The 26898-nt window shown below is 42.8% G+C and overlaps 1 protein-coding gene across 15 annotated transcripts in view; it reads right to left on the bottom strand.

Annotated features, from left to right (window-relative positions):
* Nucleotides 1-26898, bottom strand: part of LOC130164395 (adhesion G protein-coupled receptor L3-like) — a 211003-nt gene that overhangs the window by 104746 nt on the left and 79359 nt on the right. For all 15 annotated transcript variants that reach the window (XM_056369102.1, XM_056369106.1, XM_056369103.1 and 12 more), the window contains one exon: nt 25374-25587. In XM_056369102.1, coding sequence (XP_056225077.1) covers nt 25374-25587 — 214 coding nt within the window. The remainder of the gene's footprint in view (nt 1-25373; nt 25588-26898) is intronic.

Here is a 26898-nt window from a genome sequence, read left to right as displayed (position 1 = left end):
GCAATTGTTCAAAGGTGCAAATTTGCATTGTCAAATGTCACCCGAGGTTGAAGTCTATGTGATCAACAGGTGCTGTCAACCCCATTCCATCAATTTCACTAGGTGCTACTGCATGATTGTCGCTGACGACTACAAGTTTGAAAATGAATTTAAAACAAATGGGCCAGAAAGACGTGAGCTTACCCACACCTCTTGAGGGTAGCAGCTCGAAGTTACATTAGCTAAACTGTTGGTGGTTGAGTTGCATTGTGGGTTATGTAGGCGCCAGGTTTGGATAAGGAGGCATAATGCATGGAATAAAAAATAAATAAATCTAAAAAGAGACTGGTCTTTCTCTGGTCTTCTTCCAAGCAGTGCATATTGCAAAATGTATGTAATTTATTAAACAGTATATAAATGGAATGTCAGACAAACACAAATGTAAACAGCCTGAGCTTTAATGGGCTCTATATTATATCTCCATAAGGAGATATACCAGTTTACCAAACAGCCTTTAATACATGAGATGCCAGTCAGCATCAGCAGAGATTTAGCTTATTTCTAGTTTATTTTCTATGTCAGATACACATTCAAACAACCTGCACAGAGATACTCCACACCCGTATGCAGAAGCACACCTCCGACCAATTATCTGTAATTGCTGACTGTATTCTACCGAGTCTACCTGACAAATTCTGTCTATATTCTAAAGCTACAGCTTGTTTCCAAAACACCTAAGGAGCCGCTCGACGCAGATTAAAAAAAGCAGAGGAGGAACACGGAGAATGAATGTATACACCATACATTAAACGGCCGAGTGTGGGTGTGGAGGATTTAACGTGAATCACTGAGAGGGGCTCACTGTTCTCAAGCGCTTAAGATCACGTAGCACCGCACAAAACGCGGATGAACATGTACGCGCAAAAAAAAAAAAAAAAAAAAAAAAAACGCACCGCACCTTCACATTCAACAGATGATCGATCGGCGCAGGCGATACAGACGGCTGGATTAACACGCTGCTGCATCGCCTGCCTGCTGGGTGGCATTAGCAACGTGCCACAAAACCACAGCCCCCCCCCCCCAAAAAAAAAAAAAATACATCAAGCCCTGTCAGACTGTTTGCACAAACACTATGGGTGACAAAACATGAGCCATATTCATTTTTTTTTTTTTTTTTTTACACAGGATTAACTGTGTGGAACTAAGCAGAAATGAATAAAGCACCAAGTGACTGCTCAGTATAGGGAAGATGGAGTGTTTATGTGCAGGAGCTATATGACTGACCTTTATCAGGCTCTATTAAGTATGGAATAAGAGTTTCATTAGGGGTGGTCAAACAAAGGTCAAGATTGATTATCCCTCATGAACTACTTCCACTGCTTACATAGATTCATTTTTATTTCTAAAAAAAAAAAAAACTGAGCATCTTGAGCTCATTTTTCCCCTCCTGACAAGCGTAATCCCTCTTAGCCATTCACAGAGATTAGCAGCTTTCATAAGATTTTTACATCGCACAGTTTTCCCTCTCTCTAATATTATATTTGGGAGATAAGCCGCGGTTCATCCCGACGCAACAACAAGCTGAGGAAAAATGCGGTGGCACAGAGGCGCCGCGACTCCGGACGCACAGACTCCTCGAGTCTTTGAAGAAAATCCGCCGAGTTCACGCCGAGAAGTTATGGAAGGAGGCGACATATGGATTCATCTATGAAGCTCATTTGCTTGGCTACAGGCCCGAGAGCCTAAAGTGAAGCACGAGCTCAGCTTGATAAACACATGCTTTTCCTGTTTCGCTGTGTGTTTGGACAGAGTGGGCACTTTCTCCGAGGTGATGACAAAATAATATTTTGTAAGTGAGAGGAGAGATCAGGCTTGTTTATGGCTCACAGTGATGGATGAGACAAATATGAACAATGGTCACGTTTTTTTTTCTCTCTGATTTGTTCTATTTGTACATTCACCAACCGACTGAAGATGATATCCCACCTCACAGTTTATGTGCGGCGCTTTTTATTACCACTTCGTTTGCACAAGGCAAGTATCCAGCGCTATTTTCAGAACACTTTAGAGGCCGTATATTCAATAATATGTGTTCAACAGTGTCAACTACATGAAAACAGTCCGCAGGGCAAAGACTCATGTTTACAGCTGCGGCCGCTGAAAGTTCAAGTTGCCGACGTCTTGTCCTCCAGCAGCTGTTGGCGCCTGAACGCAGCGCAGCAGCAAAAACCCAGAGGTTTCCTTACATGTTGGTGTGTATATATTTAGTATGTGTGCATTTTAATTACACAACAACTGTAGTTTTTGTGTGTGCGTGCACTCAGTGATTTTATATGATTGAGAAGAAACAATAACAAACTGAAAATATATCATTTAAAATATCTATTTACCGTTGCTGTACTGTAATTGTAAACACCAGACTGTGTTGCCTTTTGGGCCATAGTAAAAAAGGGAACCTGGAAACTGAGTTGCACTGATTTTTCCGGGCTGTTACTCTTCAAGGTCAGGCCAGAGAAAGGTTATGACCTCGGGGGGGATGCACTCCTCCCAGGATGAGCGATGCTTCTTAGGGAGGAATTTCATTTACTTCAGGCTGGCTGCTCTTCTCAAGTCAGGTCTAAAAACCTTGAGATGTTTCATGGGGGCAGAGGAATTTGAACTGACAGCACTAAGGCTGATGAGCGGTGGTAAACAGCACTTGGAATACCTGTAGACGTAAAAGAAACAAAGCGCACATCATGTGAATTTATGGAGTTTACATCATCTTACACAGGACGGGACTGAACAGGGTCTTCAGGGATACATTTCCTATTATACTTATATTTATATATTACACTTACATTTTCATTTGCACTATTTGAGGTGCCAATTACTACAGTTAAATCTCAAATAACTCTTAAACATCAGCAATGTAAATGCTGTAGTAACAATGCTTGAAAGGACGCCACCTTTACTTCACTCTAACAGCAAAAATAAAGGCGGTGTAGTGAACAAGCTATTTGTGCAGAGCATATAGTCTATATGTATACACTGTATATATTGCTGCTTTTGTTTTGTTTTTTTGGGGGTTTTTTTTGGTTGAAAATACTTGATTATATTTACATAAGCCCTGCAACAAGGAGCCATTGTAATTTCTTTGCAGGAATCCTGAACAGGACTCCCGCTCTTGTTATTTTGACGGAGTGGTAATCCAGCCGCAGACAGATCAAACTTGCTCCACTCGCCTCTTTGAAATTAATCCATCTCTTTTGGTGCCACAACAGGTATTAGGTGATGCAATTTCTCTCTCCACCTGAAAGGTCAGTCTGTGATTCTGCACATACTGTAGACATCTATCTGGCTGCGCGCACAGAAATTCCATTAAAGTATAAAATTTGGCACATGCTGGGGGGTTGCTGGGGGAGTCAGACGCTTTCCAAATTCAACATTAGGAAAAAAAAAAAATATATATATTATTGATCCAAATACATCCAGTAGAACTGCTTTTATAGGGGCAGTGCAGTTAGAGTTTATAATACAGGTGTATTGTTTAAATTACACAACAAACACTTGGCCCTGTATGATAATTCATTTAGATGAGTGTTAGAGTTCAATTGTACTCTTTCACACACTGGTGATATACAACCATTCTTTCTGAATACAATAGAGCTCGTGTAATGAATCCTCTCTGACATCAATGCCCGGCCCGTTTTCTCATACATGTATTCACATGTACATATACAGCTTATCTCTGCTTTTCGAAGCCGGGGGAGCGGGGGGGACAGGACGGACGACACACACACACACGGTGAGTGGTCTCCTGGAGAACGAGGCACGAGTGTCTGTCTCAAAAGGGCAAAGATAAACTTGGCGGAATAATCCCGCAGCCCCTTTCCTTGGATGTCTGCAGATACACATCTTGAAAATTGCGCAGCTACAAAAGAGAGCAAAGAACAGTGTTTTTGTTTAAACTTGATAGTGATTCCAAGTTCTGCCAATATTAGTTTAAATATCGCTCTCACAGACTTTCACACACACACACACACACACTGAACCGCAACCTTGTAGCCGGAGTGGAAATTCCAATAAATAATGCATTATCTGCACTCTATGTTCTTTGTTTTATGCTGTGAATGAACTGAATCCGCCTGCTAATGTTTATTGAAATAATACAGTTTCCACACAGATGATCGCTGTTATTACCGTCTCCCCGCTTACGCCACGGTGACAATTAGAAGCAGCTCGGATGCGGAGTTGTGTGTGAATTATGTCATCATGCGTGCAGACATGTTATGATTTACATGACGCAGCAGCCATGACAGTGACTGATTAAAACGCCAGCTTGAGTATTCCGTCATTATATCCCCCGACTGCTCTCATTTAAAACGGGGCGACGGGGGGATTTCTGACAACTCGACCTACAAACTGTGACACTTCATAAGATCCAATATCGAGAACTCTCCGATTGTTTTCCATGAGTTGGCTGCCCCCCCCCCCCCCAGTTCTGATCAGTAAGTAACATGTCAATTGTCTCAGAAGCTTTTTGCATTGCGCAGATTTATTTCTTACAGCAAGACACACTGTTTAGCAACCGCAGAAGTCTCAACCTGGAAAACTGAATTAGGGCTGAATGCAATTTGTATGCATGAAGTCACTAGAGGCAGGAGGTATTATTATTTTGAGATAGATTGTTACCGAGTCAAATGGGTAAAAAGAAAAAAAAAGTTATTTCCACTAGCTTCAGGACAATAGTTCATTAAGACATGTTTTGAAATCTGTTGCTATGAGAAGAATAGGCATTGATTGGAAAAGCACTTTCCCTCCACCTCCACCTCCTCCTCTTCTAGGCATCCACACCATGAGAGTAATCTGCTGCAAGTGATATTCATTACACAAGCCTAATAGCATATATATATTTTTTTTAATACATCTCTCCCATTAAAAAGTAAACATAGAAATAAAGAATCAGTGTGTGTGTGTGTGTGTGTGTGTGTGTGTGCGTGTGTGTGATTTAAATGTGTGTCACTCTGTCAAAAACAACAAGCGTCTAATCTCCGGGTATGTATATGTAAATCACAAACACCCATGCCGTCTCTCCAGGTGCCTGTACGGAGGCAGGAGGGAGGATTGAAATGTGCAGTGACTTCACGAATCGATTTGTTTGGTGGGTGAGGCTTATTCACTGGGGCCTGCCCCGTCTAATGATTTACGATTTCCAGGATGAATTTTTCTATTCTTGCCAACGAATGATGCTGCTCCCTATCTTCCTGGTGACGCTTGATTTATCTCCCGGCGAAGGCCCCCGGGGGACTTTCAGCACTGTAGGCGCCATTTTGGGCTAAGCCTCATTCCAGGAGGGGGGGTGGGGGGTGCGGGTGGGGTGATGTGTAAAAGTGAGGATTGGGTCATATCTTTTTTTACAACCAGTCACATGAATATGAATGTGTCACGTATTCAGGAAAAACGATAATTTGACGTGCAAGGTGTGAAGAAGGGAGATTTGTGATGTGTGATGTGTGTGTGTGTGTGTGTTTGTGTGTGTAGGGGCTAAATTGAAATGGTGTATGTATGAGCACCGGCATCTCTGCAAGCCGACTGCAGGCATCCACGCGCATCCACACACTCAATACACTTTTCTATAGCATAAAGGAATTCATCCTGAAATATTCCAGTGACAGGCCCCATTAAAGCGCTGACCAGGGTTAGCCTTTTAAACCGCTCCTGCTGGGGACTCTGAGCCCCATCTCAAGAGCATCTCTGCAGAGCGCCAGATTCTTCGGCCAGATACCCGGTGGTGCCACTGCTGTGCTGGCCTTCAGACGGACGGACGGGGAATAAAAAGCAGAGAGAGGCAGAAATGCCACTAGTTTGACTTTTCAAGGCATCAGGTCCTGTTTGTTAGGCACAAAGAGCGACGTCTGCTGCTGGTTCGAGTCAAAGGAGTGCTTTAGGGGGCTTATGTGGCTGCATGCACTGCTCAAAAAGATTCTAATCCTTTTCCTTGGACTGTCGCTCGATCCTTATTTTGGAAAAATTTTGTCTGCAAAAAGAATACGAAACTATTCACGTCGACAGTCAAACAGAATAGCAATCCATTCCCTGTATTTATAATCTACACACAAATCAATGAGCATACTGTATCACTGATCCCCGCCGCCATCTCCCTCTCTCTCACTTTCACTCACTCACATACACACACACACACACACACACACACACACACACACACACACACACACACACACACACACACACACACACACACACACCAAGGCCTGCCTTTAAGCACAGATTTTTCATTTCTAGTCGCTGTCACCATGGTAACTTCCAATGTCCAACTTGGGCCAGTATGTGCTTCCAGCACTTTCCTTCTTCAAAGCCCCTTTTTCAAAGCCTAAAATTGCATTGCTTCTCTAACGGGTCGGCCGTAGTGCTTAGCTTCTAGGAGGGTGTTTCGCTGCTAATTACTTCATATGACAAAAGGACAAACAGGTGCCTCTAAAAACAAACCACTCTATCTATACAAGCCACAAGGTTTAGCATTGAGTACATTTCTCTGCGCAGCTGCGGCTTCGTAATCACTTAAGTAAAAGAACAGAATGAAAGACAGTGAATATGACCTTGCAGGTTTTTTTTTTTTTTAAACAGCCATTTTAAAACTTCATGTTTACTGTACACGCTCAACCTTTTTGTTCATTTAAAATGGCCACCTTCGTCGCGGTGATGAAGAGTGTCTTGGCAGAGCCGCCCGAGCGACAATCAAATATTCCTGTGTTGACCGATCGATGAGAGCCACCCCCTGACCTTCCTCATTCACATCTCAATAATGAAAGACGAGCAGGGGTTATGAGTAACCTTAGCGCCCGGTACAGGAGGGGGTCAGGCGTCGATAGCTCGGCAAGGGTCCAGTGCCTGCATTGGCATGCGGGAAATCACCAAGGGTCTTAAGGAATTGTCCTTAAGGAAGCACGGTTGGGATTAAAAGCTTGGGCTTGACTGAACTCTGTCTCCTCGGTGTCAATACGCCCGAGGTACCGTCAGTCACGACTTAAGTCTGAGGGGAAAGTAATTTACTGGAGTATGAAGGCACAGTGGTCCTAACTCATTATCTAGATGGACCAGTGACTGTATGTTGATGGTGGCATGGCAGCAGTGGCAAAATACAACTTGACAGTGTTAAAATATTTCATATTTTATTCATTGAGATACGTGTTTTTTGGGGTTTTTTTTTTTTATGGCAAACATCAATTATAAAAATGTAGAGAATGATCAAAACATGATCTGTGAAAATAACGAAACGAACTACGATGATGTCATCAAGACGGCCAAGTCATGGAGAATCTAAAAGAATGTGTATCAGGTCTGTGTGTTCGGAAACAAGACACAAGACAGTGAAAAATGCAAAAACCAAAACCTACAGATATTCAACTGGCTTCTATTTGAGAAACTGGAAGTGGCATTTTTTGCTTGAAAAATAACTAATAATCAATCGATTTATTGTTTAAATACTAGAGTTAATTTTCTGTCTTCCTCTAAAGCTTTACTTCAGGCGCCCTGTTTCGTGAACACCTCGGCGTGACTGCTTCAGATTTATGCAGAGCCTTCGTTTGACAGACCAGGAGTGCAAGCGAGGTGAACAAGGACAGAACAAGAAGTACAAAGACTAATATAGTTCTGGCCCTTTCCTGTATGGTAGGGGTGACAGGGCCCACCCCACGCAGCACCGCTGTCCGATTGAATTTGTCAAGGGAAGCCAAGACATTTAGCTGTCTTTTAACTTCTCTTCCATACCAACAGGTCTCCTGAGATACAGCCTTAGGAGGAGGAGGAGGAGGAAGGGAAGGGGGGGTCTCATTCTGGTGGAAAACAAAGTCTAGAGAGTGTCATCCTGTCTGTTTGTTTCTGCTCAGCTTGTTTCCCCAACTCCGCTATGCATTTGGGTGTCCTCGTCTGGTTGTAGCAGAAGATTTATTGCAAACCACTTTTGCAAAAATTACACTTTTTTTTGGAGTGTGGGCATGTTCTGGCGTTGCACGGAACGCAAAATGTGTTATCCTCGCCTAATTCCTCCGTTTCGGGGGAATCTATTACGACCGGAGGGCCTGTCTCGCCGAGCGGGATCAGTGGATAGGCAAGCTAGCTTTGAGCCTAGCCCTCGCCGTTTCCTCACAAAGACGTCTCAAGTTCAAAACCCAGCTCTGTTGCCATGGTTTCTAATGCTGCGGACCAAAACCTCTAAAGGACTGTTTTTTCGCACATGGGTAAATACCACAATCGACTGTGAGGAAAGTGGAGCCAACGTTTCGGCGGGGATCCAATAGAGACAAAAGACGTTGCATTCACATGTGAGTACAAAGGACCTCTGGATGGCGCCTTAAGTAGAAGATAATAATCTATTATATCCGTAATAATAGTATCTGTAGTACAATCTGTTTTCCATCTTGGCTAAAGAAGAGGGTCTACTTTCACAGTCAGTAACTACTTATGATTATCAGCAGCAGTGATTGCTTCAATATATTTCAAATTCTATCACCGCACTTATGACGTGCAGTTCATGTAGTGTATCCTGATTTCCAATATGTGAAGAATTCATTTAAGACTTTATACAAAAACAGTGTTGACAGTTACAATTGCTTTTGCTATTCCTAACCAATTCAGTTATGCCATTATATGGCTTTTATTATTTATATTTTGCTGTGTTTTCTAGCCTGTTATATATTCTACTTCTGTGTTTGTATTCTATGTCTTTTATCCGTGTTGAATTTTATTATTTTATGCTGCTGCAGCGGGATAATTTCCCAACTGGAATCAACACTTCCATCAATTTTTTATCATCTTTTATTAAATATACTGACAGCAAGTCATTGCCTTTGCTCTTTCATGTGAACTTGCATCATGAGGAAGGCCTTAGGTGTCACAGTGAGGGAAGCAATCGCGGTAGCTTCTTGAAATTGCTCACAAAAGAAAAAATTACAGTATAATGAGGCCGCAGTGGCAGGTAAGACCTGGGAAAGACGACGGGCTTTCAGGTGGTGTTAAGAAAATTTTGACGTCCATGTTTAAATTCGTAGACCATGACCAACAGCGGCCCGTAAGACGTCTCTGTGAAGGTTTGATGTCAAACCAAGATCCTTGAGGAGGCAAATTTAAATTCTGATCCCGTAACTAATCAAACCCCAACAGATGTGCAACTTGCAGGGGAGCAGCGTCGTGAGCAACGGTATCAGGGAGGAGCGGACGTAAAGCAAATTCCATCGGCGTTTCAAGGTGCCACGAGAAACCTGATGGTACGGCAACAGTATCAGCAGGCAAAAAGGGGAGCAGAGTGCATATGAAGCATCTTTTATCTCCGCTGCATCCCTCTCTGTCGTCCTCCAGCTTATAAAAACAGTCTCCCGTCTCACTTCCTCCCTTCTAAACTTTCCCCGTGTATCCCGCTGCTTCCTTCTACCTGGCCTTTCTCACGGCTCCTGTGACACAGACAGATTACAGCTGCGGCTTCTAAATTCTTTAACCGTTCGTGGTCGTTTTATTGTCAGGTTGTTTGAGTGGGGGGGAAGAAAAAAAAAAAGCACATAAAGGAAAGTCTACTCCTGCTGTGTTGGGGCCACATTTTTCCTTCCATCTATGATACAACACAGACAAACTCAAACCATTTTTTACGACTCTGCTCGGAATTAAATTGTATCGGCCATTTTGTGACCTCAACACTTGTAACCATGGGTTTTAGTGAAGGTATTTCATGGCTTTTTTTACCACAAAATGTGACATCTAAATGAAGCATTGAGGCGATTAAGGCGTAGTAGACATCTCTCCTCACACAGCTTTTCTCTTTGAAAGTTTGGGATTGCTCCTTTTTTGGCTCCACCAGATCCAGTATCTTCAGAATAGCCTCAAACTGCATCAAATAATTAGAATTTGAGCAACCCAATTAAATTAAAGCTGGAAATAATTTTTATCTACCCAGGTCGCCATTGATATAAACTTATTCGCAATGGAAATGACCTGATAAAATAGAGGCCACATAATCAGCTGACAAAAAAATAAAAAATATGGATGAATGGAGCTATTAGGCATTTTTTAAGACTAGATTTAGCCTGATCCATGTTGTTAGACCTCTTTTTTTTTTGCTGTGTTAATAATCGAGCTAAGATATTGAAATTGATGCAGTTGGGGTTTTGCCTTCTGCAATTTGTCTAAACCCCCCCATCCAGGATGGCGTTGCTACACCCCTGCACAGACAAGCTAAGCATCACCACAGCAAGATCCATAACAACTTTCACCACAGCCACTCAGCACTCACCCTGCGTACCCCCCCCCCCCCCCCCCCCCCCCAATGAGCACGTAACATGAGAAAAATTAGGTCTGAAGCAAGCGGCAGGCGCTATGAGTTACACTTCCTCATGGTGTAACATCACTCTGTGGCAGCTAAAAGCACTTTCCTTAAAATCACACCACCACCAAGGAACAACCACGGTCCAGTGGCTGAGGAAGCCATTGATGGAATTAAGGCTCATGAATAACAATGCAGCGTGGGGCGAGTGAGAGCTCTCCCACTGTGTAATATTGACATGCACCCTGGTCAGGAAACAGCCCGGCGTAATTAGCTTTCACAACCAAGTATGGGGCCAGCAGGAGAGGCCACTCTAGACACAGACACAACCATTGAGAGGAACGTGTGTGCCGCTGAATAAGGCTGAGGTGAGGGGACAATCAGTCAGGGTCGATGAAAGAAGATTTGCTGTTGAATTTTTATATTTTGGCGCTGGGAGCCAACATGGGGGGGGGGGTCACCTGATTTGCAGAAGGGTGTTTTTTTTAAATATATTGCTACATAAGTGCAGATAAAGCAACAAAGAGAGAAATAGGACTTGATTATTTGTCTGGGAAGACGTTTCACCTCTCATCCAAGAGGCTTCATCAGTTCATGTACGCATCTGACCAGGCTGGGACTGGTCCAACTTTCTGGTGTGGAGACCCAGGTATTTAACCTCTTGTGGGCGTTCACAAGGCTAATGATGTCACTGGTTCCCTTTTGTGCTCCAAGTGTCAACGACAGTCGTTTGCATGACTGTCGTTGGTGGAAAGTTGGTTTCAACTTCGTTAGTGTTCTATTGTGTTAGACACAATAGAGATGTGTTGATCATCATGCAAATGATCAAAGTGATCATTTGCATGATCACTTTGATCATATTTCAAAGTGATCATGCAAATCAAATCAAGATCATGTAATATGATCAAAACCTCCCCAACAGCGAGTTAATGGATCTTGATATGAGATTGTTTTGTCAACTGCTGTTTGAAGGGCAAGAGTAAGTTCTGAACTGCAACCTTTTAAGCCAACATAAAAATCATCTCTTTAACAATTGGGCAAAAGTTATCTGCTGATGCCGATCGTGTAATAGGATCGATAAAGCGAGTAGAGGGACCTTGAGGTGAGATTGTTTTGTCAAAGGCTTGAAATAAGCTTTTTTTAAATTTTGGTTTTCTTTTTCATTTATCATTTAACACTAATGCTTTTAATGATTTCGGAGTCTGCTCCTTGTGCTTTAAAACACAAACTAATAAAATTTCACATAAGACTAGGTTCTGGAGTCGGACAGTTTTTGGAACCTGATAACGATGACGGGTCAGAGAAGGCTGAGAAATGCTGGCTCAGAGGAGAAATTTATTTTGAGACTGGATATCCAAGACTGCTGTCTTCGCAATCAACAAACTTTTAGACGTTTTTTTTTTTTTTTTGGAAAATTCTACATAAATAAAGACATAAACTACTTTTGCACTACATCGTTTTACATCGGCAGACCTGGGACTTCTTCTTGGACCCGATTTTGGACATGATAGCTGTGTGACTTGACTTATTTGAGACTTGACTCCCTAAAGACTTGACTTGAGACTTGAAGATATGAACATCTCAACATCTCTTTAAACCTGGTAAACTAAAAAAAAAACTATAAGATAAGTGGGGGGGGGGGGGTTAGAGACAAACCATTGTATACTACTGCAATATTTTAATAATCAGGCCACAGACTTGGTCTCCGCCATGCGCAACAACACTATTAACTCAAAATGCTTGAATTCCATGTCAGTTCAACAAACAGTCCAGAGATCTGAAGGCATTTTTATTCACTTGTGATTTGTTTATGAAGACTTGTTACCTGACACGGACTTGGACTGACGCAAAAGATTTTAAAGAAACTCTGGTCGTGGATATAGTTCACAGAATGAACACCGGCATATGAAAACTCCAGCGCCTTTGCAGCAGTGACAAAGGTTAAAATTAAGAAGTGAAAGGTCAAAAAAAATGAGTGTCATTAAACGAGGACGTCATTGGTGACAAATGGCCAATTAGCCTGATCATGATTATCAGAACATTTCAAACCATGTCAGTCTCTTAAGTGACAAGTCATGTATAATTGTGTCCATGTATTGTCATGAACTCTCAATGCACTCAACAGTCATGTACAACTTAGTGCAACAAAATCCCTCTAGAAACAAACCCAATGCTGCGTCTCTCTCTCCATATGGATGACTGGATATGTATAGAGTTCAAGTGGTACACACTCTATGAATATTCAGCTGATTGGGCGAGATCAAAGTGAATTATGCAATCGTGCTATGAAACACTGATTGCCAGAGTGTCATCAGTTTTTCAGTTAAAGATTGATACTTTATGTTTGAGCTTTTCATTTCATTTTAACCATGCAGGTGGGTTCAAGCACCAAAGATCAAACAGTGGGATAAACGCACCAAATAATCTAATGGATTAAGATTTGAAGTTTGTCATGTTTCAAAGTGAAAATTTGAACTCATATCTACTCAGCCAAAAACTAGTATGAGGTCCTCAAGGATAAAGAGGAAATAGGTTTCCAAAATCTTTAAAAGTGACTCGTTCGTTCGCCAGATAAACACAAACAACACTATCGCATTCATCGGAAGAATGTAATTTCTGAAGCGCCTATCAAGGACACATCTTAAAAACAATCCTCGCTATATCTTCTCGCCAAAATGGAAATGAGGAAGCAGATGAGAGCAGTGACTGCAGGTGAATGAGAGCAGGCTAATAAAACAGGTCCTTTGCGAGGTGCTAACCGAGAGCAGTCATCAGAGAGTCACGAAGGTGAGACCACTCCTTGTCTCGCTCCCTTGATTTCATCTCGCCAAGGTTAGAGGGCGTGTGGCGTGAATGTAGATCCCGCTTTCGCTGCCCCCGCATGTACGGCACCCAGAGAATTTGGGTTGTGGCTACTCATTCATGCCGAGCGGAAGCCCATTAGAAAAAAGGGGCGGTGTGACAAAGACATGAAGAAAAAGAGAAACATGAAAGTGAGATAGAAGGAAGGGAGACGGTAGAGAGGGAGTGCTAAGGAGGGCAAAAGGGATTTCAAGTCAAACAGTAATTGAGAGGAGAGGGGAAAGAGACAGAGAGAGGGGAAGATAGCAGGATTAAGAGAGGTAGAAAGTGTCTTGTAATGCTGGGCTGAGCAAGGACTGGAGGCTTTCTCAGCCAAAGCAGTTTGAGCCATCCATCGTTTCAGTGTGGGACTCGAGTACCTCACTGCAGCCTTAACTCTCACAGATGAGTCATTTTCAAGCAGCGCTCCATGCCAGCCTAGCCAGATGACAAACATCACCCTTCACGTCGACACAAAATCACACACAGCAATCACACTTTTTAAACATCCATGACAAATTGCTGGGAGTTGTTCAAGAGAAGCAAAAACACAAGAAAAGCTGTGCCCTGTTATCACGGGACCAAAGGGAAGTTTGACTCTCGGAAGTGCGACAAAAAAAAAAGCTGCACGTTGCTTCGAAATGACTCAGTGTCCCAGCATCAGTAGCAAATGATAAAGAGGAATCAGAACGTAGGAAATTCCCCAAAAAAACAAATCCAGTCAAAGGAAAACATTGCTTGTAAAACATCATTTATCAAAGTTATTCACGATGCCATGAATTATTGAAGGTCACTGCATGCAAAAACAAGATCCAACAGATACTCTCCTACAGGAGAAGCTCGATTGACATCGCGGAACACAACCCATTTCGGTTGGGGAGTTGACATTTAGAAAAATTTGACATTAGGAAAAAAAAAAAGAAAAAAAAATCTCATACCTAAGATAAACACCTGTTCACCAAAGCCCAGAAGAGTACGACCTTTGTTCCGCTGGCGAGGAGGAGGATCTCCAAGCCACGTCCAATGACGCACACTGACCCAAGCAATTCAACCAATTAATGCTACGTTGTTTTGCTACGTTGACAAGTGGTCTCGCAGTGGTGACCTTTTCTTGCAAAAAAAAAGACAACTTGACGAGATGATGTTCCCACGAAAAGACTGAGCGGTGTCTAGCCTAGCACGTGTGCACTGAGGGTCTATGTAAAGGTAATTTTCATGAAGCACAGTAAGCTTATAAGAGCAGTGCGGTGATTAATCATCACTTCAGCCGCTCACATTTGCGGGTCTCATACATTTTAAACAGCTCAGCCAATCACAGGGGTGATCGACAAAAAATGGCTCCGCCTTTTAGAGAGCAAAGAATGGCGGGATAATAATTTTGTTGTGAGGGAGATTCAAATGGGAGCGGTGTGACTACACGGCGCCAAAGGCCGGTGATGTAGCTTTCGGCTCACTGAGATACGGAAAGTTTTATTTGGCGACAACACGACGATCCTCGGTTTCACACTCACTCTGTACTAAATTTAAACGAGTCATGTATTACATTGTTTTGACGTTTGCCTTTCTTTCACTTAAGTGATTAATGAGGTTGGATTCAATTAGATATGCTTATTTTTATATGCCACAATAATGCCACCGCTGCCAAAAGGGAGACTGAGGCAGTTTGTTTAAGCATGTTTATGTGATTGCGTAAATTGACAATACCCCATTAGAATCCTGTTTACATGACTACACAGACAAAGATGTTATTTTCTTTCTTTTTTTTCAAAAGACCAACTGCCTGCTTGCCCCCCCCCCCCCCCCAAAATCACATTTAATCAGAATTATTACAATCATAAAACTCCTGCACAACATTATACTGCTATTTAAAAGGCATTCCCAACAATTATTAAAATTAAATTGGAGGCTAGTTTTTGCTAGACAAGCTGAAAGGACGGTTGTGACTCAAGCAGCTGTTACCCCTGGCAACCCAGGGGTTTTGAATGAGGACAGAGGGAGGAGACTGGCGGGAACAAAAGGTCCAGAGATCACTCAGTGATGTGGAGAAAAGAGAGAACTTATATATTGACTGAAGAGTTTTCACTTTGAACTGTATGTCCAGTAATGCGTCCCTTTGGAAGTCACCGTCTTCTGTAATGCTTAACCGAGGAGAATGCCAAGGTAGCATGAACACACACAGTTTATTGAGTGGTTTGTACTGTAGCAGTCTGTTGTTGATTGTGTCTGACGGAATGTTGTTTTCACATTATACTAATAATAATACACAATACTAAGACTCAGTATTTAATCTTTGCTAAATGTAATAATCACAATCGTCTTGGAGAATGTCTACAGTTTGATTTGTTTTTCAAATTCAGCAATATTCTGGAACTTTGGTGCATCTCTACCACATATTTCATAACCTTAGTTGTTGAGAATCACCAAAATACCAACACATCACGAATTTTACACCGGGCCTGAATTACTCCGCACTTTCTCCACCACATTTCTTGAAATGCTAGCTAAAAGGTAATACTTGGCTTAAATCAACAGAACCATTGATTCAGTTCAGTTAACTGTCCCTCAAGCTGAAAACATTCCTTATGATGACTTCTTCCAAGTCAGACCCTTAATTAAAATACTACATCTTGAGAATTGCAGATGTTAATCTGAAGAAATACCATCAGAGTAAAAGTAGATTATATGGCAAAGTGACAGACTGAGGGGATGAAAGTGCAACAAGACGTTTTGGATCTCATTCCAAAAAAAAAAAGAACCACAAATCAGCATGAAAGGATGTTGTTTTTATCTTGGGGGAGAGATGATGAATAGCTAGCAAAGTTATCAAAGGTCAGTAGAAGTTGCATGCCCCCTCTATGTTGGAAGGAATAAAAAAAAAAAAAAAAAAATGGATCCAGCGCTTCAGGGCAGGAGGAAGAGACAGAGCACATCAAATGTGTATGTTGGCTACTCCCACCTGCCAATTAAAAAAAAGGAAGAAGCAGAAAACTAGAAGAATAAGGATGAAAGACTATGGAGCGCAGTGCAGAAAAGGGCAAATATCAGATAGAGGGAAGGAAAAAGCCCAGTCTGCTCCCTGCACTCTGACTAACCACCTGCTCCTGTCTGAATTAGCCCTTTCTTTACTGTTTGGACTCATCCAAGTGAAACTCACTCCCCTAGCTGACAAATGGACTGAGGCCTCCCACTTCCATTTTTTAACACATTATAAAACCCTATGTTTAGTGAGCCACCACTGTGACGGCTATTAATCTGACACCAAAAGACCCTACGACCAGTTCCAGGCTTTTTCTGAAGGCAATATGAAGGGGGCTGAGAATAAAAACATTTCTGAAAACTCCCAAACTTCTGGATTCTCTGGCAAAAGCGCTCAACTTGTACGGGTATAATAAAGTCTATAGGGCATTCAGCTCAGAATCCAAAAATGGACACCGTTACGGTCGATTCAAACCACTGGCTTGGTTGGAGTCAATCTGCTCCTCTTTTTTCTTTTTTTTTTATTATCTGTATCTCCTGAGAGATACCAATCCGCTTCATATGGGGAGATGTCCTTAAACATTTCCCATTTGCCACCCTGGGATTCCTGTTCCGTCTAATCACCGCCACAGCCTTGTATGGCCAATGTCTGGAGACCCGGGCTGACTGGATAGGCAGCCAGCTCGAAAATTTACAGCAACTAATTGGCCCAAATTAAGTGCGGCAGGTTCTTATCAAAGACGATTGGAGTAGGGTTGGAGGCAGGAAGCGGCTGAAGAATGAGACAGGATAATGAATGTCGGGTGATGTCATCTAATGCAGGAAAAGAATAGGATGTGGAAGAAAATAAACCTCTTTGATTTAAAAAGAGGGTTACACAAGGGCAGGAGGCAAACATGCACGGATGGAAAGGCGGTTCAAACTCCTACAGTTAATCCAAAGAACTTCAAAATGTGTTTATTAATTTGCATGTTTGCTTTATAGCAAAAGAGAGTCTTTATCTCCTCTTTCTGTCACAGCTCTTATTAATATCCTTTCGCATATTAACGCTGGCTGCAAAACCACCCACCATTCTCTATTTGTTCATACTATTACAACAGGCAGTTGTCCCCTGCTGCGCTCATCGGTCATGTTTTTGTTCTGTAATTGTCAGGTGCTCAACACATAATTGTATCATGGAAAAACAGCCTCCAACCAAGAGTAAGCAAGACAAACCCATGAATCCTGCATAAACAGAGAGAGGCTGGTAGAAAAACGCCTGTCGTCAGGACCTCAGAGAAAGTCTGCTGCGTGATTGATGCAAAATATGCTCTCAATGTAATCTAATATATGCTGTTAAGTGCATGAATATGCTTTGTATTGCTAATTTGGGCAGCCCAGTAGGAATCAAATCCCTAAAAGTAGCAGCGGTAGTGGATCATTTCATATAATGAAGGACCACAGAGCCCCGTTTATTACAATCTGCCTATTAGAACCTTTAAAATAAAGCAGCAGCACCTGTGTGATATTTGCACTTCCAACATTAAGTCATGCATTAATTCATCTGCCATCTCATTGTTTGGGGAGTTAAATGTTTATGCAAACCTCGACTTTAAACAAGGGAGGCCACTTGCGGTTGGGCTTTGGGGGTCATGCATGAACAATGATGGTATTACTCTCACATCTGCTCAGCATGATAAGCTCTCTCTTCCTGTCGATGGCAGCTGTCTATTTGCTTATACTAATGACTCTAATAAATGAATCAAGAAAGCAGAATTACCACTAGTGGAGTGGCAGGAAATATGGCCACAATCTCCCCCCTCTGTTGCTGTGTTTTCGCAGAACATTATGATGTCACAGTCAAGTTGACCCCTTGACCTTTTGGATATAAAATGTCATCAGTAATTCATCATTTTTTTTCCTATTAGACATTAGTGTTAAATTGTGTCATGATAAGCGTAGGAATTCCCGAGTTGTGGCCAAAAAACGTGTCTGATGACATCACAGTGACCTTTGACTATCAAACTGCGATCAGTTCATCCTTCAATACAACTTGCGCCAGATGCGATGAAATTTCCTCTGACTCACTAATTTAGGATTACGCTTCCTTAAACCTGGTTGAGACACTTAAAAAATGGTCACAAGTGCCCATATATCATGACATTCATTTTTTAATACAGGCTTTTTGTTGAAAAAGAAAAATAATAATAAATCTCCGCCCATGCTCAGATAAGCCTGATGTTGTCTCAGTGATGTCATCAGGGTTACCTCATCACCCACCAGAGGGGGAGAAGACATTATACATCTGTTTTCCCTGGCTCCTTATGACGAACTGAACTCATGGTGTGCACCTTTAAATTCTCAAATGTCGTCTTTGTTTGTCTTCAGTGAAAATAATTCATAATCAACAGCAACCACTGACACATTTAAGTACATGCAAATGGCCAGATGACTTTTAACGGTGACATACTATGAAATGGTATCCTGTCCGTACACTGTCAAACATATTGTTCTCCTTTATGATATTTTCTTTTTTTTAATGTAGCATCCATTTAAAACATGCCGAGATACAACTATGCGTTTCAACCACATTTCAACACGTCATGCTGAAACAAAACCGAAAAGAGGGAAAGTGAAGGAGAGAATGAAGCAGATGGTCATGTTCTCATATGCACCTCGCCACCCTCAGAGCTGCGGGCACGTGAGGACAGGTAGGCACGTGCTTGTGTTTTAAGCTGTTTGGAACTCAAAACCTAGAACTCATCTCAGTTTGTTACATGAAATTAATAGGGAGATGAACTGCTACTTTTATAACTCTAAAAAGGAGGTAACTTCCCCTCGATTTCCAAACTATTGTATTTTTGGCACTTGACCTCAGATTTTTTCTTTTCTTCCCAAAAACCTACGCCCCTGACATCCTGCTCGAGATGAGAGGATTTAAATGAAGATGGGCAAAGAACCGAAAGGGGGATTCTTCAGCTAATCCTTCTCCCTTGCTCAAACAAACATCTCATCAAATCCTTCAACTCTGAAATAAGGTCAAAAGCCAAGGATAATGAGAACTGGAACGTATGGGAAAGATCATCTGCAAAGGAGAAAAGGATCCTCCCATCTGCTTTTCCCTCCTTATCCCTCAATCATTCTTGTCCCTCTGTCAGCACATGTTTTCTTCCAACGGGGAGCAGAGTCGTTTGTCTCGCGCATTCCAGCCTAAGTGTGGCGAAGTAAATGATGGCCCGGACGCATTTGTTTTCTACATGAATGTCATTAACAGGAAGGTTGTCAAATGTCAACTGTCACGGGGCCATCAGGTTCACATCACAGGTGGCGTTCGTTTAGTTTTATCGTCCTCGAGAGACTCGTCAAGCTGTTATGTCTATTAACCTTCATCATTAGTGTCATGTGCATGAACGCAAAATGCTAGGAAGACAAAAATATCCTTTGTTCTTCTCCGTTCCTCGAAAATGACAAGTTCGGAAGACACAGAGGCGAGAGGAATCCCAGAGAGACTGTCGAGAAACAAAATTAAAGTGATACAAAAGACCAAGAGGTGAGTCTGGACAGGCAGGGACAAGACTGTGTATGCGTGTGTGTGTTTGGAGGTGGATGCGTCGGGAAGGGGAGGTTGGCTCCTTCCCGACCTGCTTTTCTCCTTCAGGGGTCATGCACAAGCCTGACACAATGCTATCAGCCGTCCCTTAAGGTGCCTGCCGAGGTCTCCTGCGATATAAGGTGATATATAGCTTTGATATAGCCTGTAATTACTGGCCGTGAAGGCCACACCGCCGTCGGGAAAGGAAAAAGGGGAACACAAAAAAAAGAAGAAAAAAAAAGAAAAAAAAAGGGAGGAGAGAGACAAAGGGGGCTGTGATGAGAAAAGGGTCACTGTTGTTTTGATAGCACAAGTGTCCAGCCTCTCCAGCGATTTCACACAGTTGGAAGTGGCACTAGATCTGTACATGTGTTGGGAGAGAGGCAGATTCAACAGACGTGTCAGCTCCCGAACAATACGCTCCAAAAATATCCCACGAGGGAAGGGCCCACGATTACAGAAATCACATGTACTGTTCAACTGTACGGTGCATTCAGGAAGTATTCAGACCCTGTCACTTTTTTTCCCCCCATTATGTTGTGTTGTAGCCTTATGCTTAAATCATTTACATTAATTTCCCTCATCAATCTACATTCAATACTGATACCATCACGACAAAGTCAAAATGGAATGTTTCGCAAAATGATTCAAAATATACTGAAATATCTCATTGACAGAGTACTTAGTTGAAGCCCCTTCGGCTGTGGTTGCAGCCTCCAGTCATCTTGGGTGTGACGCGACATGTTCTGCACACCTGGATTTGGGGGATTTTCTGACAGTCTTCTCTGCAGATCCTCCGGAGCTCTGTCGCGGTTGGATGGGGACCGTCGGCCATTTTCAGGTCTCTCCAGAGATGTTCGGTCGGGTTCAGGTCAGGGCTCTGGCTGGGCCCCTCGAGGTCATTCTCGGAGTTGACTCAGGGTCATTGTCCTGCTGGAAGGTGAAGCTTCGGCCCCGTCTGAGGTCCTGAACGCTCTGGATCAGGGTTTTTTTTTTTTTATTAAGGATATCTGTGTACTTTGTTCCATTTAGCTTTCCCTCAACCCTGACCAATCTCCCTGTCACACTGCTGCTGAAAAACACCCTCACAGCATGATGGCGCCTCCAGCAATGCTTCACCATTGGGCTCATTATTGGGCAGGTGATGCACAATCCCTGGTTTCTTCCAGACGTGATGTTTGGAATTGAGGCCAAACAGTTCAATCTTGATTTCAACAAACCAGAGAATCTTGTTCCTCACAGTCTGACAGTCCTTTAGCTGCTTTCTTGCAAACTCCAAGCAGCTTTCATGAGTCTTTCACTGAGGAGAGGCTTTCCGTCTGGCTGCTCTTGCCATTAAGCCCAGATTGGTGGAGTGCTGCAGTGATGGTTGTCCTTCTGGAAGTTTCCCATCTCCACACAGGATGTCTGGAGCTCAGCCAGAGTGACCATCGGGCTCTTGGTCCCCTCTCTTACCAAGGCCCTTCTCCCCGGAGTGCTGGGTTTGGCTGAGCAGCCGGCTCTAAGAAGACTCATTACAGGGTGTTGAGTGTAGATTGATGTGGGAAAAAATGAATTTAAATCATTTTAGCAAAACAAAATGAGAAAAAAAAAAAAAAAAAGAGTGAAGGGCTCTGAACACCTTCTGAACGCACTAAATAAATCTTTGGTAGCATCTTTCAATCACAGCATCATTAGCCTCAAACCAGCTTGTAACACGGCACCACCTATAGGTGGACAATGCTGTACCCAGAAGCTGTGGATTCTGCACGGCCGAGATGTTCACAGCGCTGAGGGAGGGAACAGCTAATGAAAGAGACCCATTCATTTCACCCTGTAACAGCATGGTGCGAGACGACCGTCATTTTGAAATGCAGTACAGCACTCACTTGCTCAGTGGTGTGCTATCACTCACATACGAGGTGCACACAACACGCTCACTTAAAAGACTGAAATGAGACCAAACACCTCGCCGAAGGAGCCCGGCATACAACCTTTGTAAGTGGGCTAAACTGGAACAGGTAGGGCTCGGGTTTGATGGCTGAATATCAATGGAGCGCTCTTAGTGGCTCGGGGACCAGGGGGGTGGGGGGGGTGGGGGGGGGGGGGTGGGGGCTTTGGGGTTGGGTTGAGGCACCTAAATGTGTATTGACAGCTCGCGAGAGCCGGTGACATGGCTGGGCACTTGCCGGTGATGGATGCGAACCTGGCACACCGACTAAGCCGGCAGCAGCTTGGCTCATCTTCAGACGGGATGTGAATGCTAACTACCGCGCTTGCCAGTCACCACGTCTTAACTGGTGCCCGCAGGAGAGGCAGGTGGTGCACAGGCTAGAGGAATAGACAAAAAAAAAAAAAAAAAAGGGCGAGAGCCCCACAAGAGTCAAATACTATCAGTGCATTCACAAGCATGCTAATTAGATTTTAACCAGATTATGGTAATGCTCAGATTATTACACCGTAACCAGTTTATTTTTGTCAAATTAAGATGGAAATTTGATTAGATTAGTTTGAACTGAATCTTTGAACTGACAGCTGTGTCTCAATACAATACTACATACAACAATACAACACAAGAAACCAACGTACTTTACCATTTAATACAGACAGGAAATGAATAAATTCCCCGTCACGCATCAATCAAACTGTGAAATTTTGACGCCAAATTAACCTTCACTAAATAATTAATACTCGATTTGCGGCACAGCTTTTGATTGATTTGCTTACGGCGGGCGGTCATTTATAGACGGCATGTACTCCGCTCGGCTTCAAGTAAGAACCAAGTCAAATTGTCAGAATAAGTTTCCCGGCTGGTCACCACCGGTGATCCCCGCTGTTCCCGAGGCTCCGCGAGCACGACTCGAGCGAGTGCCGTTTCATGTCAAACAGATGAAGGATCTAACGGCATGCAGACATTCACAGTAACATGCAACATGCAAACCAGTACCTCTGTTGGAGGGGTTGGTCCGTATCAGAAATACATGTTTCTGTCATGTGTTTGGATGATAAAACAGATATCAGGCGGTATGTAGTTATAATTTCTATACATAAACCACAGCTACCACTGCTAGCTGCCACTGCTGGAATATTTATACTTAAACACCACCACAAACCACTTTCTGGTTTCCAGTTTCCGCGTTCCCTTTGTTTCCTGCAGCCCACAACACATCCTCCCCAGACATTAGCCGAGCAATCACACAACTCATGGAGGGCCGCAATTATTGGGGGAAATCAGGTTACTGCGAACCATGTAAATGCTTTAATCACATAATTTACACTGTTTGGGTCGTTTCCAGTGATTGAGCTATAGTGTGCATGCAAATATAGTGCTTGGTGAAGAAGAGGGGGGAGAAAGGAGACAGGAAAGTGTGAGATTAGAGAGGAAAATCCAGCTCAAGTATTAATGAAAGAGCGCCGTTTTATCGCTGCTGATATCAACTCATTGGAGATGGTGAAGCAGACCAACTACTGAATAAAAAAAGTTTCTGCTTGTGAGAAATTAAATAATCACAAAATCTTGTGCTAACGTTGGTGAACAGACTACAAATCTGATCAAAGCGAGCTCATTGTAATTTAAAAAAAGAGAGAGAGAGAGAGAGAGAAACACTGTGAAATAACTCAGACATGTTAACATGAGATGTTCTTTCACACATCAAATTATCCTGATGCATGTTTAAGATGCATCTTAATGCCAAATACATCAAGGCAAATCTTTGTGCACTGGCTTTAACCTCTGCCTCATCACAAGAGTGTCTTTGTTCAATTAGCTCGTTTCTTTCTTGCTCTCATTTTCTTCTTTAACCCTAATGAGCTTAGCCGCAGGTGCCGAGCAACGGCTCGACAATGAAACGGTCGGGCGTGGCGTTCCGTTTGTTGCGCTGACCTCCGCGTGATGATGTGCAGCCGTGCTGCTACATGCTACAGCCTCTCACACTCTATCCCCTCCCCCTCCCCGCCCATTCGCAATTCATACCACCCACACCTTCCATCCACTTAGCAACTTCCTCTCCCAAGACAAAGTGCCCCGGCTCTGAATCGGGTTGTAGTTACCTTTTAGCATTCAGTGAAAAGCCTCGGTAGCAACGAGATGCTAATAAGACGTGCTTTTCCCTGGTACTTTATGTTAGTTTTGTGTTCTTGACAGAAGCAGACCCGCTGATTCATTCCTGCAGGGATTTTTAGTCTGAGTGGGCGGCTGGAGAACAAGGGAGCTACAGGGTGCATCAATTATCTGACAACATGTTTCAAACTACCTCTTTTTACCATCAGCTGCTTTTCACACAGCTGATTATCTGAACTCTATGGTAGCGAACTAGAAAGCCAAGAGCAATTGTTTGATAAAGTCCAAAGGTCCATTAGTATTCTGAAAGTCCAATGTGGAACTAAAGCTTTGGAAATAAAAGAAGTGGACATATGTTAAGCTTTGGAAAGAAAAAGAGGTAGACAAACGTTAACGCAGAGGAGCAATTTAGATAAAGTCTATTCCTTCTGAATGCTCAAGGGTGTTTTGACCTCAAAGGGAAGAGAAACTGTACTCAGAATGATATCCACCAGAGGAGTCTCCGTTTTCCTCTAAGTGCTGCAATACGTCAACAAAAGACCTAAGATGGACTATACATACTGTATATTCACTCCACACTCGCCTTGAGCTCTACATTTTCTTGAATCCAGCCCGCTTTCTTTAAAAACCCAGAGACGTATGTATATATTAGCTTAATGTTAGCGATCAATTACAGTAGACTACAGTCCGTCTACCTTGACAAATAGGTCTCCACGTCCCGGTTTCTGCACCCAACAGGGTCTTAACTCCGAAAGCAAGGCTCATCGAGCGCGTTTTTTTTTTTATTTAGACATATGACTGTTAATGCATTCATATCATTTCAAATGAACATTGATTTGCGTCAGAGGAAATTTACGGCCGGTATAAACCAGCAGCCAGGTGGCGGTGAGGTTTATGTTTGAAGGTGTTTGTTGCTCACCGGCATTCTTGACCCAATTAATCTGTAACAGAGGTATGTTACTAACAACCACACACCTCCCCACAGGAGAGCTTTTGTATTCATTTTCTAAAACCACAAGTGACTTCATTAACATAACCCTATTTTTTTTTTTTTTTTTTTACTTTTAACGAATCTCAACGGCCAATCATCATAGACAAAATAGATCACCGACATGCCGCGTGTTCTACATTTTAAAAAATCTAAATACCATGTTTTCCATAAAGCCGGTACATTTTCATCTTCTGGGAGGTCAGAGAAATCAATAGTTATTTCATAAAGAAAAACATGTCTGCAGGAGAAACACATTTCAATCCGCTTCAGCAGACCTCAGGTGTGAATTACAGCATCTCTCATTAACTGAAGACTCACTGATTATGTTCTTTTTTTTTTTTTTTTAAACAAACACAGCTACTTGACTCAATTACTTAACAGCATAAAGCCAATTTTGCTTTTGAGTGCGAAGGAGTGTGGCTGTGTGTGTGTACATATTCATACATGCAAATATTCATATTCCATTATTCTGAATGAGAGCCTTAACAACTCATTCTTATTATTATCATTTAGTGTCACCATTGATAGAGCTTCAATATGAGTAAATAGCTGTTATTGTAACCGTTCAGGTGATGCATCTAAGTACCTACTGCAGAGAATACATTGCAAATCATGTGCTCAAACCTTTTACATACAGTATATTAAAGTACAAATGCGTCCTTACCTTTGCGACATGATCTTGTATGCGTCTGGCAGGTAACACCTTGTATTCTCCATCTGCGCTGGGTCCGCGTCACAGATCTTATCATCGGTGCGACCGTAGTTGGCGCTCTCGATCATGATGACGTCGGTGCCCGGGCAGCGCAGCTCGATGGGGTAACTCTCGCACGACAGCTCCCTCCTCACCACTGCCATGGGGATGGGTGCTCGACTGAAGGCTGCAGAGCGAAAAAAAAAACAAGAGAAAAAAAAAAAAAAAGGTCAGTATTAGTTATTTCGATTAATTCCTTTTCTACTAAGGATTTCTGCACTTAAGTATGAAAACAACTTCAGCCTGAAGCTGGGGTTAGATCAGAACTGAATGAAGAAATTAAGAAAAAAATCTGTATTTTCCTGTAGGAAAATACAAGAACAGATGGGAGGACCTGCAATCAAAAGGTCTGAGTCTGAGACATATGAGAAGAGGTTGTCCACCCTAGTCTAGAGAGTGTGGGCGGATAGGATGCTGGTTGTTTGGAGTGGGAGGATGAGCAATACCGCAGGGGCGCTCGAGAGGCCAGGAGTTGTGGGAAAAGAGAGTGAGAGATTGACACAAATCAAACATAAGGAAATAGACATGGTGTTTGCATTTTGCTGTGAGAAAATAAACATTCATTACATGGGCATCCAGCTGAGAAATTAGAGACAGACAGAAACGTGAAGTGTTACAGAGACACGTAAAGTGTTACAATTTCCCCCCAGATTGGATCATAAGAGCTGCTTCGTTCATTGTGTTTTAAGGTGACATGGTGCATTTGAGTTAAGCTATACACGGGCAGGAGGCACAGGGTCAAAAGGTGCTAGTTGCCTCAAGCCAAAGCTGAGAGTCTGTTTGGCAAAAAAATCTGCTGTTTATGGCAGAGCCAAAATGGCCAGGAGGGCTAGTGGGACCAAGTGGCGGTGGTCTGGAGGTTGCTGTTTTCCCTCCCCTTGACACAGGCAGGCGCGCGCACGCACGCACGTCTGCCGAGGCTCAAAAACCTGCGCACCAGCAGAGCCCGTGCACGACACACTGGAGGAGTTCTGTGTTTACAGCGGGAATAAAAAATGAGCGAGATACGTAAACATTGGCCTGAGTGACTGTGGGAGGACTGTGGCAGTTATAGATTTTTATAAACATCCTTTCAGACAAGTGTCAGAGCTGCGCCAGCCACCGCCAGACGACATGCAGCACAGGCATTCATCAGGGCGGACACGGCGGAGTGAGAGAGAGAGAGAGAGAGAGATAGAGAGAGAAAAGGCACAGAGAGTTTTTCCACATGTGAAAATTAGGCGAGGTCATATCACCTGAAATCAATGAACAAGATTCTTTGGGTCTCCTCATTTTTTCTGTACTGAACAATAGTTACAAGTTTATTGGCAAAAATAACTGACAAAATAGTTTAACCACAAGGTCCATTTAGTAATTGTTCTGGAGCTTTCAATCATATCACATGATCTTCATCAGCAGTTGGAGTTTTCTCCATTGTCATGTAGTTGTAGCTATTCAA

Source organism: Seriola aureovittata, chromosome 23, assembly GCF_021018895.1.
Source record: "Seriola aureovittata isolate HTS-2021-v1 ecotype China chromosome 23, ASM2101889v1, whole genome shotgun sequence".
Taxonomy (NCBI): Eukaryota; Metazoa; Chordata; class Actinopteri; order Carangiformes; family Carangidae; genus Seriola; species Seriola aureovittata.
The sequence above is the reverse complement of the archived record's forward strand: the minus strand, read 5'-3'. Positions and strand labels throughout refer to the sequence as shown.